Here is a 15,740-nt window from a genome sequence, read left to right on the forward strand (position 1 = left end):
GACCCCAGGGAGAAACCTAAATGGCCTTTCCCTTCCCCAGATTGTGTCCTATCCAAAATTACTGGGTACGTCACCCTCCAATCAAAATGCCATTCTGGCAAAGCTTAGAAAGGAGATAGGATTGAACTCATTCTCACCACTGTGTAAATGGCTGATCTTCATTTCCCAAAGTACTTGGAGTTTTCAAAATTGAATTGTGTTAATGCAAAGGAATCTAGTACTTTTGAAACACCTGTATGAGGTAAAAATGTTGGCAGTGTTGGGATATTTAGGTCATTTATAAATCTTTTGCTTTGAGTTGGAAACTGCTTAGCTTGTTAAAAGTTTTGGATAAAGACAACTTTTTCCTGGAAGTGTTTCAGTTTAAGGTTTTAAGAACCATTTATTGCTTTCCAATAGATTGTTTTGAATTATACACTCTGGCTTTAAAAAGTAAAGAATAATACATTTGTGATTCTTTTAAGTACCAGATTAATATAATAGAAACTCAATGTGTGAACTAAGTAGTCATTTGTTAAAGTAAAATGTTCTGATTACTAAGAATTCATTTCAACTAAACTTTTTTTGTTTGTTATTCCTCAGTCAAGGATATTTTTTTCCATTCATTTTGAGAGAGAGAGAGAGAGAGAGAGAGAGAAACATCCATGTGAGAGAGACACATTTGTTGCCTCCTGAATGCACCTGACCGGGACCGGGATTGAACCTGCAACCCAAGCATGTGCCCTTGATCTGAATCAAACACTCGACCTTTTGCCACTCCAACCAGAGTCACATCCGCTAGGGCATCAACTGAATTTTTTAAAATCTTTTTTGTGATGACATGTTTGATAATGATGATTTTGTATTTTCCAAGCAGAGACAGCAGGGAAAATGTGTAGAAGTAATGTATAATTAGTTAGAAGTAATTTATAATTAGTTTTTGGGGAGTCATGCTTTTTGTATACTTTTTGTACTATATAGTACAAAAGACCAAAATAAGAGAGAGGGAGACCCAGGCACCTCTAGAGTAGAAAGTATAGATGTTATCCTCTGTAATAAGACTTGTTACTTTATTCCAAAGGATGAAAATTTTAAATTTGTGCAATTCTAATGTAGTGTGGTACGTGTCTGACTTCTCTTCAAAACACACTGTGTTTAATTAAATGCACATTAGAGCTCACTGGTTCACCTGTAGACACATGAAAGCTAGGCTGCAGGTTTCCTAGCTTCTAGCCTGGTGTGATAGCACAGGCCAGAGAATTCTGACATCCATCAGCTAAAAATTGCCCAGGCATTTTTCTATTTACCAATCCTTGTTCTTGCCACATAACCACTTTCTTTTAAAACCTATATTAGGTCTCAGAGTTTTGTGAGCCAGACCTCACATTTTTCTATTATTTGCTTATATTTGGTCCTTTATTGTTTTAACAGAATTTCGCATGTGCAAATTGTTTTGCTAGTTTGGTAGCACATTCTTAGTGTAAAATTCAGTAGTGTTATAGAAAGCTTTTAAAAAAGAGACTAACCATTTTAAAAAATGTTTAATAATACAGAATCTGCTAACCTTGAAAAAATACTTTCCATTATTTTGGTTTAACTATAATCTTTCAGTTCCCTGCTAATACATATGTATTTTCTGTTTGACTACCATACTCACCATAAGCAACTGCCCAGTAACACATATGCATGAACCCACAGAAGACTGCAGCTGTATGGGTGTGGAGAAGTGGTTCACTTTTCAGAATCCCATAAGAAAATTGATTCTACATGTTGTCAATATAATGTGGCTTGTGCCTTTTTTTCCACTGTAAGTTAGGGCTTTTATATTTACCAGTTCCAATCTTTGCCATGTGTAGTGATTAATGGAAGTTGGATTAATGATAGACTGATATAAAATAATTATTCTACATTCCTGTTTTTATCAGAATTACTTTTTTTTACTGTTTTATTTAAAATAGAAAGTGGGTGTTCTGTTTTGGCATTTTATGTAAAGGGAAACATTATTTTGTAGGGAAGCTAGATAACAGAAGGAATGGAGAGGACAGGTTATTTTTTAGTAAAAGTAAGATAATGGAAAAAGAGAAGGGGATTAATACTGCTGTTGAGTTTTAGTCCTATGGAGAAAGAAGTGGAAAGAAGGTAGGTCATTAAAAATTATGGTTAAAATGATGAAAACATTCTGTAACTTTTACCTCCAAAGAATTGGATATACAGAATGAGATTGCTAAATAGGGGTCTAATCTATTTGCCATAGCTTGTCTAGCTTAAATGCAGGCTGAGGTACCCATTAGGTCTCAAGGACATGGCACTGAGCCTCGTCTAGAGAAACCTTTGTGTACGAAGTCTTCATAGTAGTCATCTCTCTCTCTCTCCCTTGCTCTCGCTCACAGATGTTATTTTTGCTACATTTGCTATTCTAACCTGCAGTTAAAAAAATAATTACTATGTCAGTATGACTGGCGGCTCATATAGGAAAAATATGCTGTCTCTTAATCAAAGGTGATTACAGTTTTTTCCTGTCTATAAATGCTCTTGTTGTGTAACGAGAATGCATTAGTCTCAGACCGATGTACGAAATGAAAGGCAGCAAGAAGCAGCACCATTGTTATCACTCCAGGCGTGTCTAATGAATCGTGTTTCCGTGTTCTCTCGGTCGTGCCGTAGAGTGCCCTCAGCCAGGGCTAAGCCTCCTGTAAAATGCTCTTTAAGATTATTGTAGCAAGAACAGAAATGCTGGATGAGTGGGGCTGGGAGAGAATACCAACAAGACAGCTGCATCTCAAACAGTACAGCTGCAAGCATTACTCACTGTAATAGCAGGGACGGACAACTGTTTGAGCTTTAGTGTAAAAGGCAATTTGGGGACTCGCCCTGTCAGAATTTTAGTAGCAATCTGGGGTTGTGTGTGCGCACGCGGACGCGCACATGTGTGTATATTTCAAATCAGGTCGTGTCTGAAGAGTGGAAGGAAATATTTTTTATTTTTACTGCTCAATTGTGTCAGTGTTGAATCAATAGTGAGTCATCCTGATGAAAGGCATTGTCCTAGAGGAAGTTTATTAAATGTTTATTTTGTAGTATCGATGGGTTTAAGTGTAATTGTTCTAACTGAACCACATATCTGGTTTTCTTTCTGTTAATTTAATTTTATCCTGTGATTCCTGTCCTAATAATGATCTTTCTTATAATTTCTGAGTATGCCCCTTTTTAAAACCTTATAGCTGTTTAATAAATAATAGTAGCCTTATTTTTAAAAATCTTTCAAATATGGTGTATGCTTATAGAGGAAATGCATGTTCATTGAAGAAAACCTAGAAAATACACAGGGGTTAAGGAAAGTAATTGTTCCAGCAGCCTAAGAAACTGTTCATTTTGATGGCTGTTCTTCTAGGTCTTTATTTGTTTGATTATTATATAACAAAATTAAGAATATATTAATAGTGTCAAAGGGTAAAAAAGTAATAATTATTTAAAAATCTTTAAAAGGAGTAGCAAATGGGGGCAAATTTCGTTTTTAGAAGTTAGTAGCAGCCATTGTGCAAGCTTTCTTTTTCACTGTGTAGCTGCCTGACTGTTTTCTGTAGCACTTGTCTTTTGAAGGTCTTGTTCAATTTATGTAGAAATTTAGTTTTATGGTCTTCTTCAATTTAAAGTTTAGTGGCTTTACATGGAGTCCTGTGATCCATTGAAATGCTAACTTGGGTCATGTCTCAACTGCTACGATGCTGTGTGGAAACCATCATTAAAATTCTGGTTATCCTGTAACTGGCAGAGAACTCATGCTGTCAGATTCCTTAGTAAGACATTATACTGTTAAGATTTGAATCACGACTCTGCTTCTGTCTGATGAATATTATTAGTGTTCATAATCATTCAAAGTTGGAAATAGGTCAAAACAAATGAAGCATTTTGATATACATCTTCTAATCCTAATTCTCATTTGATGAATTGACATTGGGAAAGTTAAAATCCATTTTCAACATAGATTTGTTAAGTGATACCAAATATGCTACACCCACGAGCTCTTTAAGGAAGCTAGAGCTCTAAGTGGGCTGAATTTCATATAAGTAATAAATCCATTTAGTTATTAATGACTTCAAATATAGATTTTACAAGCCAATCGATGGTGGCATAACTGTGATCAGTCGATAGTATTGTATGTAATTGGACTTTTTTATGGGTATAATGCTATATTTCAGAATTAATGTATCATTATGCTACTTTGTTACTCAATTTTTTGTAAGTCAGTGTTAAGAAAAGATATTTAAAAATTCTCTCTATATTTATCTTTAAAGTATTTCATTTCGTGCCACCCATAAAATAAATTGATAGTGTTTACTCATCATGTCTTCGTAGTGTAATTCTTAGGTAGTGCATTTAATAATTAAAAACACTTTTAAGAACTAGTCTGCTTTGTATATTGCAGATAAAGGTGAAAACAAAGGCAGCGGGGCAGATTGGTGTCAGAGCTGCTCTGTTTTGAGCAGTTTGTCACTGAAATCTAACTGGGAAATAATCTTGTTTCATGTGCCTTGCTTTAATCTATTTGTATTTCTGGAGTTTGGAGCAAAATTTGATTTTCAGTAATTTTAATGGCTGAATAAGGAGTGCCATCCCTGAAAGTGCCCCTCCCCCTCCAATATTTGCAATGGCCAATGTGGTTACTGAACTCAATGTTCTGGATAATAGGTTTCATTAGTTTTGATGCCTGAGGTAAAAAAGCAGTAGGTGGGAGTAAGAAGTGTTTTTGATGTCTAGACCTTCATTTCAGCTGTTGCTGCAATATGATACATTAAAAGGAAATATGTATCATAGCTCAGAGGAAATATGTATTCTTTGAAAGTAATTCTACTTTTAAACTGTGTAAGGCAGGGTGACCTGAATTCTAAAAGGATGAGCTTGAATTTCTCCAGCGTTTCACAGTCTGTATGCTCCTCCCCACCCTATTTCATTCTCCCTCCTCCCATGTCTACCCCTTCAAGTCAAGTGTGTCGTTTTCATTTGTCCAATTGGAAGGGATATCTTTCCAAGATCTCTGCTGGGAAACACAAAATCATTGAAGTATATGCTGCTTTGATATTTTGCCATATTGACTTTTTCCCTCAAACTTTTATATGATTTTTCTTTCAGAGATGCTTATTAATTCTGCAAGGAGCCATGTTTTGTGAAGTTGATAGTTTTACATTACAATTCGTGAGGATTTTGAAAAATAATTTGGGTACTGAGCAATAATTACTGCTATTTAAATTTTCCTTTCTGAAAGACTGTCTTCTGCTAAAACATTTTATGTAGTACTTTTGCAATTTAAATACTTGATTGAGGATTACTATTTTAAAAAAGGTTGAATAACAGCAATTAAAAAATATCCTGATTATAGCTTTTACAATATAAGTGAGATAACTTTTCTCTGTAAATAGGCAGCTGTCGTGGTACTTAGTTTAATTTTTTAGTTTTAGTTTGGCTGTCATAGATCACATAACAGCAGGACAATATTTTAATTTAGGAATTCTTTATTTTGGTTGATTCTTGCCACTCCTTTATTATACACGCATTTTAGGTCTTTTTTAGTGCTTTCTTTTCTGAGACTGTTAACAAAATTTTATAAAAATTATTTTCTAGTATATGTAAATAGATTTACGAATATAATCTATTAGAGATATTCTTCTTAGAACTTTATATTCCAAAGTAATTAATAAGCGTTTAAATAGAAACTTGAAAAATCAAAAAGGATTAGAAAGGCTTTAAAAAAAAAAAAAATGGAGACAGTATACCCTGGGGAGATTGTAGGTTTCATAAAGACAGGCCCCAGCACCTGCAGGCCTCAAAAACTTTTTGGCAGTTGCTTTTCTACTCAGTCGACCTTGGAAGGGAGATAGGGAATTAAGTAGTAAGTGTATCTTAATATCATTTATAGAAACTTAACCCTTAACCTAGACTAACTACTTTCTGGACTCCCCACCCCCCACCCCCACCCCCAAATCCCAAAGGATGCTTTTTGAAGAATCTCAGTATCAAGCAAATGAAGTGTTGGTTTAAATTTTTCCTTGGGAGGAGGGTGTCTCAGATAAATTAATTAAAAAAGCTATTATATGATTTTCTCTGACTTTACCATGGAGCTGTAGATTGCCTCAAGCACCAGGTGTCATATCTAAGAAATCTTTGTTTAACCTAAGCTTATAAAAAGTTTCTGCTATATTTTCAAAATTTTATAGTTTTAGGTTTGGCATTTTGTTCTATGGTCCAATATGAGTTAAATTTATATATATGGCACCTGGTAGGGTTTGAGGCTCCTTTTTTTGTATAGGGATGTTTACTGATTCCAGCACTATTTGTTGAAAAGACTTTTCCCCCCCATTGAGTTGCCTTTGCATCTTTGTTGAAAATCAGTTGACCATATTCTTGTAGAACTATTTCTGGACTTTCTATTTTGTTCTATTGGTCTATATATCCTTTCCCTTGTACCACACTGTCTTGTCTCTTCTAGCTTTGTGGTAAATCTGGAAGTCAGGTGGTATAAGTCTCCCAGCTGTATTTTTCTTTACAACATTGTTTTGACTATTCTGGTTTCTTTGATTTTTTTCACATAAATATGTAGACTGAGATATAAAAAAATCCTCCAGAGATTTTGTTTGTAATTCATTTGGCTCTAGATTGGTTTGGGGGGAACTGACATCTTAACAATAATGATTTTTCTAGTCCACAATCGATAAATACCTCTGCATTTATTTGTTTTTATTTCTTTCATTAGTATTATAGTTTAATTGGCAGCTTCCTCCCACCCTTCTACCCCCAGTAATATATATAAAATAATGATATATCTTAAAATTGATGATATCTTAGAATCAGTGAAACACATTAGGAAAGAAAAGCAAATTACTATGGGGTGTTTCTTTTATTGAAATGTTAGTTGTCTTTTTTGTCCAGGAAAAGCTTTACCCAAAAGATAAATGTGTGAGAACAGAGATACATGGCACCTTCAGAGAACTGTAAAAAACTTTTGGGTGCTTTGTCTTGAACAGAGACAATTGTTGCTAGCAGGAATGTTTGTTTATTTGTTGTATTTTATTTTCATTTCTGTAGTTATAAATAAAAGAAAATGTTTCTGCCAGAGGTTGTTTTGGGAAAATTTGGTAAATCATGATGAGCCACATACGCAGGAAAATAGTTATCTGACATACAAAGACGAAGAATATATATCCAGTTTTATCATTTTAAAAAAGTCCTATAAATAAAGCCCATGAATGTAAATATACTTCTTCGAATTCTGTGCGATTGGAGAATCTGGAGGTGCATTTCAAGATGTCAGTTAGTGTGATAACGGCATTAAAAATGCATAGTGGATTTAACATGTGTTTTAATTCTGTCAGGATTTTCTCTGGTGAATGCGTTCGTCAAGATAACAAGTAAAAGGGAGAGGAAATTTTCTTCTACAAATGTTGTTTCCATCCTTCCAATTTTTTTGCTATCTTGAATTGAACTAATATAATTTGAAAGAAAATTAGCTATCTTCTCTAGGGCGTTGTCTATCTTTTTTATATATGAAAAGAATGTTAGGAATGCATGGACATTGTTGGTCTGTTGGATTCTCGTGGTGTTAGAGTTAACTTGTGACTCAGTGTTAAAATATATTTCAAAGGCAAGTGTGATATTTCTCCAAATGTCAAACATTAATGAAATGATGAGTTCAGGAAATAAATTGATGTTATAGTAAGATTTAATTTCCTGACAGTCTCCCTAAAATCATGTCCTTAAAATCCTATTCAGGTGCTGCCTTCAAAACATTTAAAATTTTTTGTGTGACTCTGACATTATTGGATTTCTTTTCCTTTTGATTTTCCCTGTGAAAATACATATGATAACTGTGGTATTAATTCTACTTAAATACCTTTAAATAGAACTTTAACAAAATTAGTCTTTGTGACACTATAAGGTAGAAAGATTGATTTGAGAATTTCACATGACTTTAAACTTGGAATAAGCAGGGTGGAAAGACTTGTATGGGGAGGGATTGTACCATGACTATATTTCAAAGTCTTTAAAATCTAAACATATATTTCCTTCTGTATTTTGTATTTTATGACTTTGGTTAAGTACTGCCTTTCTCTGTTTCAGTGTGAGATAATTTACTTACATTTATTCATTCACTTTGCTTTAGAAAAATGGTTTTAAAGTTTTGGTTTATTTGGTTGCCTTGCTTACTGGTTCTTTCTGTTTTCTTTTTCCAGTTGTGGAAGAAGGACTCTGGGAAAATGGCCTTTCCTATGAATGTCGGACACTGCTCTTCAAAGCGATCCACAATCTGTTAGAAAGGTAGGAGAAGAACAGCATCAAGGTGTTTTTGAGAAACCCAAGTAGTTCTCAAAGTGCTTTTATGCACAATTTAATAAAAATAAAATTACATAACTTCCTTTTTTTTTTTTTTTATATTGATATAATCCCAAAGAGGTCTTTGCATCATTAGAGAGCACTAATTATTGGAAAGTCTTTCTTATGCTGAGCAGAAATGTATGTTCCTGTAACTTTCACTTCTTCATTCTTTTCTTTGGTGGTCATATGTAATGGTCATCTAATTCTGCTTACATGTGGTTCTTACCCTACAACATTGAATCCCCCACCTTTCCTCCAGCCTTCCAGGTATTTCTCTAGTTAGTCCCATTCTCTTCATTTTGGTTGCCACTGACCTACTTGTAAGATATCATGTGTTTCATGAAGTATTGCAGTGGCGTCTTTCACCAATCAGGTTAGGCCCCGTATGCTTCAGTAACAAAAGACATGAAAGAACTTACTGTCTTAGAACAATTGAGGCTTATTTCTTGCGCACGCTGCTGTCCATTGTGAGTCCTTTACCGCAGCACTCTCTTTACTACAGGCAGGAGTCCTGCTGACGAGGCAGCCCTGTCAGAGACCAGCTGGGTTGTTTGCGGAGGGCAGTGGTAAAGCACGTCACAGCCCATTGAAGCCTCTGCTGAAAAGTGGCGGATGCCATTTCTGCTCACATTTTACTGGCCAGCGCATTTACCACCAACGTCAGGTGGATGGGAATGTAATATCCATTAGTGGGAGGCACCAGAGTCACACGGCCAAACCTGGTGTCAGTGGGAGAGGGAGGAATTTGGGGAAAGGGTACAGTGTGCCATACCTGCCAGTTGAGGTCTTCTCCCTTCTAGTTATCTGTCCTCCAGACAGGTGCCAGTTATATTACTTAAACACAGATATGCTTTAAAAACACAATTATGGATGTATTTATATATGTTTTTAAAAACTGAGCCATATTGGCTTCTTTTGGTATTTTCTTCTTTTGTGATTTCTTAGAATTTCAGTATCTGACTATTTAGGCCTTCCAGCTTTTATAATTTTAGATCATGCAGTCATGCTTATTTTTTCTTTCTTCTGGGAAAGTAACTGTGCTTCCTATTTTTTTAACGATTGATTATCCCTTTTTGACAAAGTGCCCAGAATGATAAAATACCATTAATTTGGTTTTTACTTATATAGAATCTCTGCTAATTTGACTCGATTCTTCCCCCTTCCCTCCCTCCCTCTCTTTCTCCCTAAGTTTTTAGAATAAAACATAAGCTGATTTTGATAGAGAGGTATTTTTTCCCTCTAACATGCAAATCATTGCTTTGCATACAACGGAAGATCACATGGGTCTTTTGAAGCTATTCTGCTCTATTCTGTCCATGCTTACGTAGGGAGACTTTAATCTGTGGGTATTTGACATTTGTAAAACATAATGGTTCTTCGGGGTTGTCCACTGGTGCTGCTTTCCTAATGGATTGTCAGGCGATCCACCCCTCAACAGTTTATACCACAGCTGTAAAATTGCATTTGGCCCAGAGCCCTTTGGTTTGCCAAGAGTTGCTGTTCAGAGTGAAGAGATATATTTGGAAAAGTACAGTAAAAATAACATGAAAATTGGGATTATAATTATGATAACAATGACATTTGTAAATTACTAGCTTTTAATGCCCTATGGTATTGTCATCCAATAGAGGTCATCGTCAGAGGACAAATGAGCAATGTCCTTGGATGTGGTGAGTCAAGGGTTCAAAAGAGTAAACATATGGGGTGGGCAAAAGTAGGTTTGTAGTTGTAATACAAATAAGTAATATAATAATTAATGAGTAGTAATACAAGAATAAACTCTGTTTTGGATACTCACAGTTGTAAACTTACTTTTGCCCACCCTGTCACTAGAGCAGGGTGGTAGGTACAGCCCTAGGTGAAGAGATGGTGATGTAACATTGTAACATCGAGAGTCCTTGAGTATCATGTGGTGACAGGAACAGGACATGAGTAATCAGTAAAATCCCATCTCGCTGAGTTGTGACTGTGCAGTTCTCTGAAGGACAGTAGGAAATGAGTCTTTAGACCTGAGTGGTATATGCTTTAAGGAAGAGGCACTAGCCGTTAGAGGCACAGTGAATGAAAGCACATGTCTAACTGTAAATGAAGAGAGAAACATGTTCACCTTAAGACTGTATCTATTTGTTTAATATTTTTAGGACAGGGAAAAATTAAGACTTTACATTTTTTAAATAAAAAATTTTTTGTGGTTCTTTGAACTGCATTAGAATGGATGTTTCAGGTGAGACTAGGCCTCCTAAGAGCCTAGCCTTACAGAGGTTCTGGAATGATAGGGTGTGCTTGGCTCGGGGCGCCATCCACCAGGGCACAGCGGGACCCAGTGTCATGGAGCTCCTAATAGAAGGAATCCGTTGAAAAAGCGTTCTTCAGCCCTTAAATCACATGGGTTTCTGTTACCTGGTTGAGAATTGGGAGCACTGCAGTTTCTGGAAGGGAGACTTCTTTGCATATGTGTTCAGTACAGATTAGAGTAGTAAGGTAAAGGCTTTGATGCTGGTGAGGTTATTCTGCCACGAAGTTACATAAAATTTACCTGAACAGCTCTGTACCTACTTGAAGCACTAAGTGCAGTTTGATTGAGTGTGTGGTAGAGGAACACTATCCTTGAACTTTTTGATCTATGTAAACTGTCATACCTACATAACTTCATAATTTGAGGGGCACAAAAGAAGGCAGAGTTAGTGGTGGCTCCCTTCTAAAGCTCCTACCTGTCCCATCTGGGAAGTGGCTCTCTGAGTTAGGCTATGGCTGCTGCTGTGGCACCTCTAATTGTATTTGCAGTCTGCCCATGGCTTTAGGATTAGAGGCTGGGGCTTGCCAACTTTGGAGTCATGTTGCTCATGCAGTTAATTATTTAGAGCCATATGGCAACATGCCCCCCCCCCCCAACATACACCCTGATATCATTTTCATTTTTCAGCAGCTGTTTTTTTTCCTTCTTGAAATAGTGATTTTTGAGCGGTCGTAGGGATCTGGGAATTATTTCTAAAGAGAAATGCTTTTCTAGGACTGTTGCTTGAAGAACATTTTATAAATCTGGACTCACATAGTGATCTTGCGAGATAATATTGTACTACTGTACAGAATTATGCCATATCTTAATAGTAAGGTCATTTTGAAAGTCTCAGGAATAATCACTGGGGTTGCTGAGTGGACAACCAGGGTTAACTGATATATATTCTTAGCACTATTTATGATGTTGATTTAAAGCAATTTTTTGGCAGATGGAGTATGTCTTCTAGATTTACTTACTAAGTTAAATTCCTTTTTTTTTTGCTCAAAAATAATACAATAAAGATTGATAGAATATACAAAAGGGAAATTATATTTCTGATACTCTCTAGTTTTTAATCTTAGAATTATTCTCTTTTAAGAAGCTTTACTGTAGTCTCTTCAACTATGTTTAAAGCTTAGGGGCAGTAAGCTTTCAGAACATTTTTTAACATCTGTGTGATTCTCTACATGTTGAATGTCTACTATGATTTTAGTCTGGAGTAAGAGTTGATGGGCTATGAAAAAATGATTTGTGTAGATCCCCCTCCCCTCAAACATTGAGTGTGCCACTAGCAAGAACCTATAAACACAAGAAAATTAAAATAACTAGACAAGGCTGTCCATGATTAGTGGTTACAGGCAAGAATAATAACAGCACTGTGAATAGGAAAATACTCCTTGGTGTATAACGTTCATCTCAGATATTTATTGAGCACCTACTAGTACAGAGCAGAACATAAAGAATATTATATAATAGGCACTTAAGTACTTGTTGAATATTGTCAGTGAATAAGACAGATATCGTGTCTTTCCACAAATTGCTTATAGTTTCTTGGCAGAAAAGAGCCATAGAAATGAATTATCACAACTCAGTTGTGAAAGTGCTGATTCGTAGGTGTTAGCATACTGAGCAGGCTGATCTGGGACAGGAACGGGGAATAGAATTAAATTAGGTGAGGAAGAGATAGAGCGGGACAAGAGGGATTGCAGGCAGAAGCAGGGTGCATAGCGATTAACGGCAGTGTTGAGTACAGAAGTCCTTAATCTAGGATCTGCTGCAGAGTTCACCAATTCTGTGGAATTGTATGTGGTGTTTTGCTCTTCCACATATATTTCAGGAGAAAGTCTGTAATAACTTTTATTAGAATTTTGTTTTTGAATCATAGAACCATGACCCCCAAATGAGTGAGAATCAGGGGCTTTACTACCTCAGGGTAGTCTGCTTTTGAGCCACATAGTCCCGAGTGTCAGTCACATAGAACTGATTTCCTTTGTAAAGGTACAACCACTTCTCTCTCATTTCTTTCCATAACTCAGAGTCCAAAAGACCAGGCCCTCTTAGAGGATCTGTGAGTGTTTCTGTGTGTGTGGGGGGAGGGGGAGAAGGAGGGTGGAGAAGGAGAGAGAGGGTGAAGTTTGTTTTTTGGACCAGCCAGAGCTGGGATTTAGGAGATTGAAGAGTGTAAGATATTGGTCGTGATAGTCGCTGAGTTCTTTTTTACCTGTTCCTTGAGTGAAAGGAAACTTTCTGTCATACTTACCCATCTCTCCATCTAACGGAGAAGTTGTCTATTGGGTCGGGGTCAGGAGAGAGAACCGGAGCGTAGTCCTCAGCACTTTCAGTCTTTTGGCCCCAACCTTGAACTGAAGGTCCCAACTTGGACCAAGTACCTTTGGTCACAGGTACTTGGTGACTTGGCTGACTTTTTCCCATGTCGCTGCTGACATCATGACTTGTGACCGCTCCCTTATGCAGAGATGTCAGTTGCAAAGTCAGTTCTTAGAAAACTGAGTAAAAACATCACTTCGTCCAACACAGTCATTCTCGCGTTTTCCTTCCAGTGTGTAGGGAGTCACTGGTCACGTAGAAACTGATTAGCAGTTGAAAATCATGTAATTTATGACTCTCATTTGGAACCAGATGGTTTCAGAGTAAAGGATCGGTAGTTTCCATAACTGTTTTGTGTATTAGTGATAAAAACCTCTGCTGACATTGCCTGACAAGTATCATCTGTAGTGGGAGCTCCAGGGGACTCAGCAGAGAGCGAGAACCCCAGCATTTCCCTGAGCCTTGTGCCCTTTGCTTTTGCCCTCGAGTGTTGGCTGTGTGCTGCTCCTCCGCCCCCCAAACTCCCGGTGTGTTTGCTCTGGAATAAAATCAGCAAATGAGATGCGTGGCTCTTACTTCATGGAAGGAAAAGGGTTTTGGAACAAGCTTTACGCGTTGTCTTCTTAGAGTATTTTGTCCCTGTTTTCTTTTTTCCATATTATACTGTCTAAAGCTTCAGATTTTTTCTATCCATAAACCATAAATTAATATTGTTTTCTCTGTTATGGAATCAATGATTCTTTTGAGTTCTGGCCTTGAAGATACATACGCGAGAAGGAACACTTTGTTTAACGGGCATTTACCGAGTGTGGGCCTCTGCCAGGAGGAGACACTGGTCGGTGGTTTCGTTTTGTTTTTGTTTTTCACTCCTCACCCAGGGCACGTTTTTATTGATTTTAGAGAGAAAGGAAAGGGGGAGAGAGGGAGAGAGGGAGGAGGGGAAAAACATCGATGGAAGAGAGGGACTCCCCACATCCATCACTGCTTCCCACACGGCCCTGACTGGGATCAGACCTACGCGCTGGGCATGCGCCCTGAAGGGAATCTAACTGGCCGCCGTTGAGTGCACAGGGCAATGCTCTCGCCACCGGAGCCGCCCGGCCGGGCAGCAGCCTTTAATGTCTGATGTGCTTCTCCACCTGTTACATTCCCTCTTGCTTTCATTCTAAGCACTATTGATTTTAAGATATACCTTCAATTTATAACAGCTTTTGAAGAATAAAAAAACATTAAATAGACCCATCAATTATAAGATGCATCTGGGTTTTAAAAATGAAAGAATTGAGGAAATGTGACAGCTTGAGAGTCAGTATATGGTAAGAGTTCAGTGTCCTGACTCTGTGATCAGGCATACCTGGGCGTAGTCCCAGCTCTGATGTCGATTAGCTGTGTGACCTTGTTGAGATGACATCCTCACTGTGCCTCAGTTTCTCCATGTATAAAAATTGACATTGTAACATTTCTCTCATATAATTAGTTCAATAATTAAATGATATACTGAGCCTGGTAATCAAATATAGTTGTGGTAGCAGTGATCATAGTGGTTGGTGGCAGTATTGGAGGAAGGAACCTGATATGAAACCCGTTTTTCATTGGGAATATCTGTATATGTAGTCTAGCTGACAAGTACAGTTAAGTCTCTCGGAGTAAACTGAAGACTGGGCTTTTTCAGCTTTGCTTCTTGAGTACTTTCACTTTATTGGGCACTCCATATTTCTTGTTCTTAACTTTAATGGAGTCACATAGTCTTTAAACCCTAGAAAGCAAGTTAATTTGTAATCTTACGAAAACAGATGGCATTACTTTGAAAGTGACTTTTTCCCACTGTGAGCAAGAAAGATTGTTGAAGAAGTTCATTTTCAAAATCAAACCCATTGAAACCAGTGAGTTTTTCATACAGCAGTGTTCCAAATTGGCTCTGCCTATTGGGAGTTACACTGTGGCCAGCAGAAACTGTTGCTACTTACTAACCTCGAACCTGTAATGAGTCGGGGAAGGCTTGAATTGTTTCCATCCTCTATGGTGTGGAAATCACGGAGGCCCAAGCCACATGTAGCACCACCTGCATATTGAATAAAGACTTGCTGCTATGTGTTTTTTGTGTGTGTTTTTAACTGAGATCCTTGCTAAGGATTGTCTGCCACATGCCAAGCAAGAAATAGTGAACATTAAGACTTGCAAAATGTGCATCAGTGACTTGGAAGCGTATCTCTGAGGTGTTCTTAAGAAATGCTACTGGCATTCCCAGCATTCTTGATGCCACAGAATTGAAGTAATGCAGAAGTATGATTGGATTTGAAGTAATTCAGAAGTGTAAGATGTTTCAGGAATAAATCAGCCAATTAATTTTGCTTAGTATTTTTACATGGGCAAGAATAATATATAATCTATGTCCAAAGTCAGAATGTTTTTTCAGTAAGTATAATGTAAAACTTTTAAGTGATAAGGAAACATTTTGATAGCTTGATTGCTGATTTTTTTTTCCCATTGGTGTATGTCATTTGTGATTATTGGTGCAATGACTTCCTAATGTGTTACTGAAACTACAAAAGTAATTCTTCATGTGATTATCATAGGTGCCTAATGGATAAGAACTTCGTTAGGATTGGGAAGTGGTTTGTCCGGCCGTATGAAAAGGGTGAAAAGCCTGTCAACAGAAGGTGAGTGAGTGGAGTGCTCTCGGTGGTTTTGGTTTCTTTTGCTTGACCACAGCTGTCTTTGGGGGAGAGGTGGGTGGGGGAAGCAGCTTATTTATTTATTTTCTAATAATGTTAGTAATTTAGATGTA

General features: G+C 37.1%; 1 protein-coding gene across 4 annotated transcripts in view; it reads left to right on the forward strand.

Moving 5' to 3' along the window:
- MED13L (mediator complex subunit 13L) overlaps positions 1-15,740 on the forward strand; it is a 209,171-nt gene that overhangs the window by 100,464 nt on the left and 92,967 nt on the right. For all 4 annotated transcript variants that reach the window (XM_087828714.1, XM_087828716.1, XM_087828715.1 and 1 more), the window contains exons 3-4: positions 8,205-8,289; positions 15,529-15,612. In XM_087828714.1, coding sequence (XP_087684840.1) covers positions 8,205-8,289; positions 15,529-15,612 — 169 coding nt within the window. The remainder of the gene's footprint in view (positions 1-8,204; positions 8,290-15,528; positions 15,613-15,740) is intronic.

Source organism: Miniopterus natalensis, chromosome 20 (assembly GCF_054644295.1).
Source record: "Miniopterus natalensis isolate mMinNat1 chromosome 20, mMinNat1.hap1, whole genome shotgun sequence".
Lineage (NCBI taxonomy): Eukaryota > Metazoa > Chordata > Mammalia > Chiroptera > Miniopteridae > Miniopterus > Miniopterus natalensis.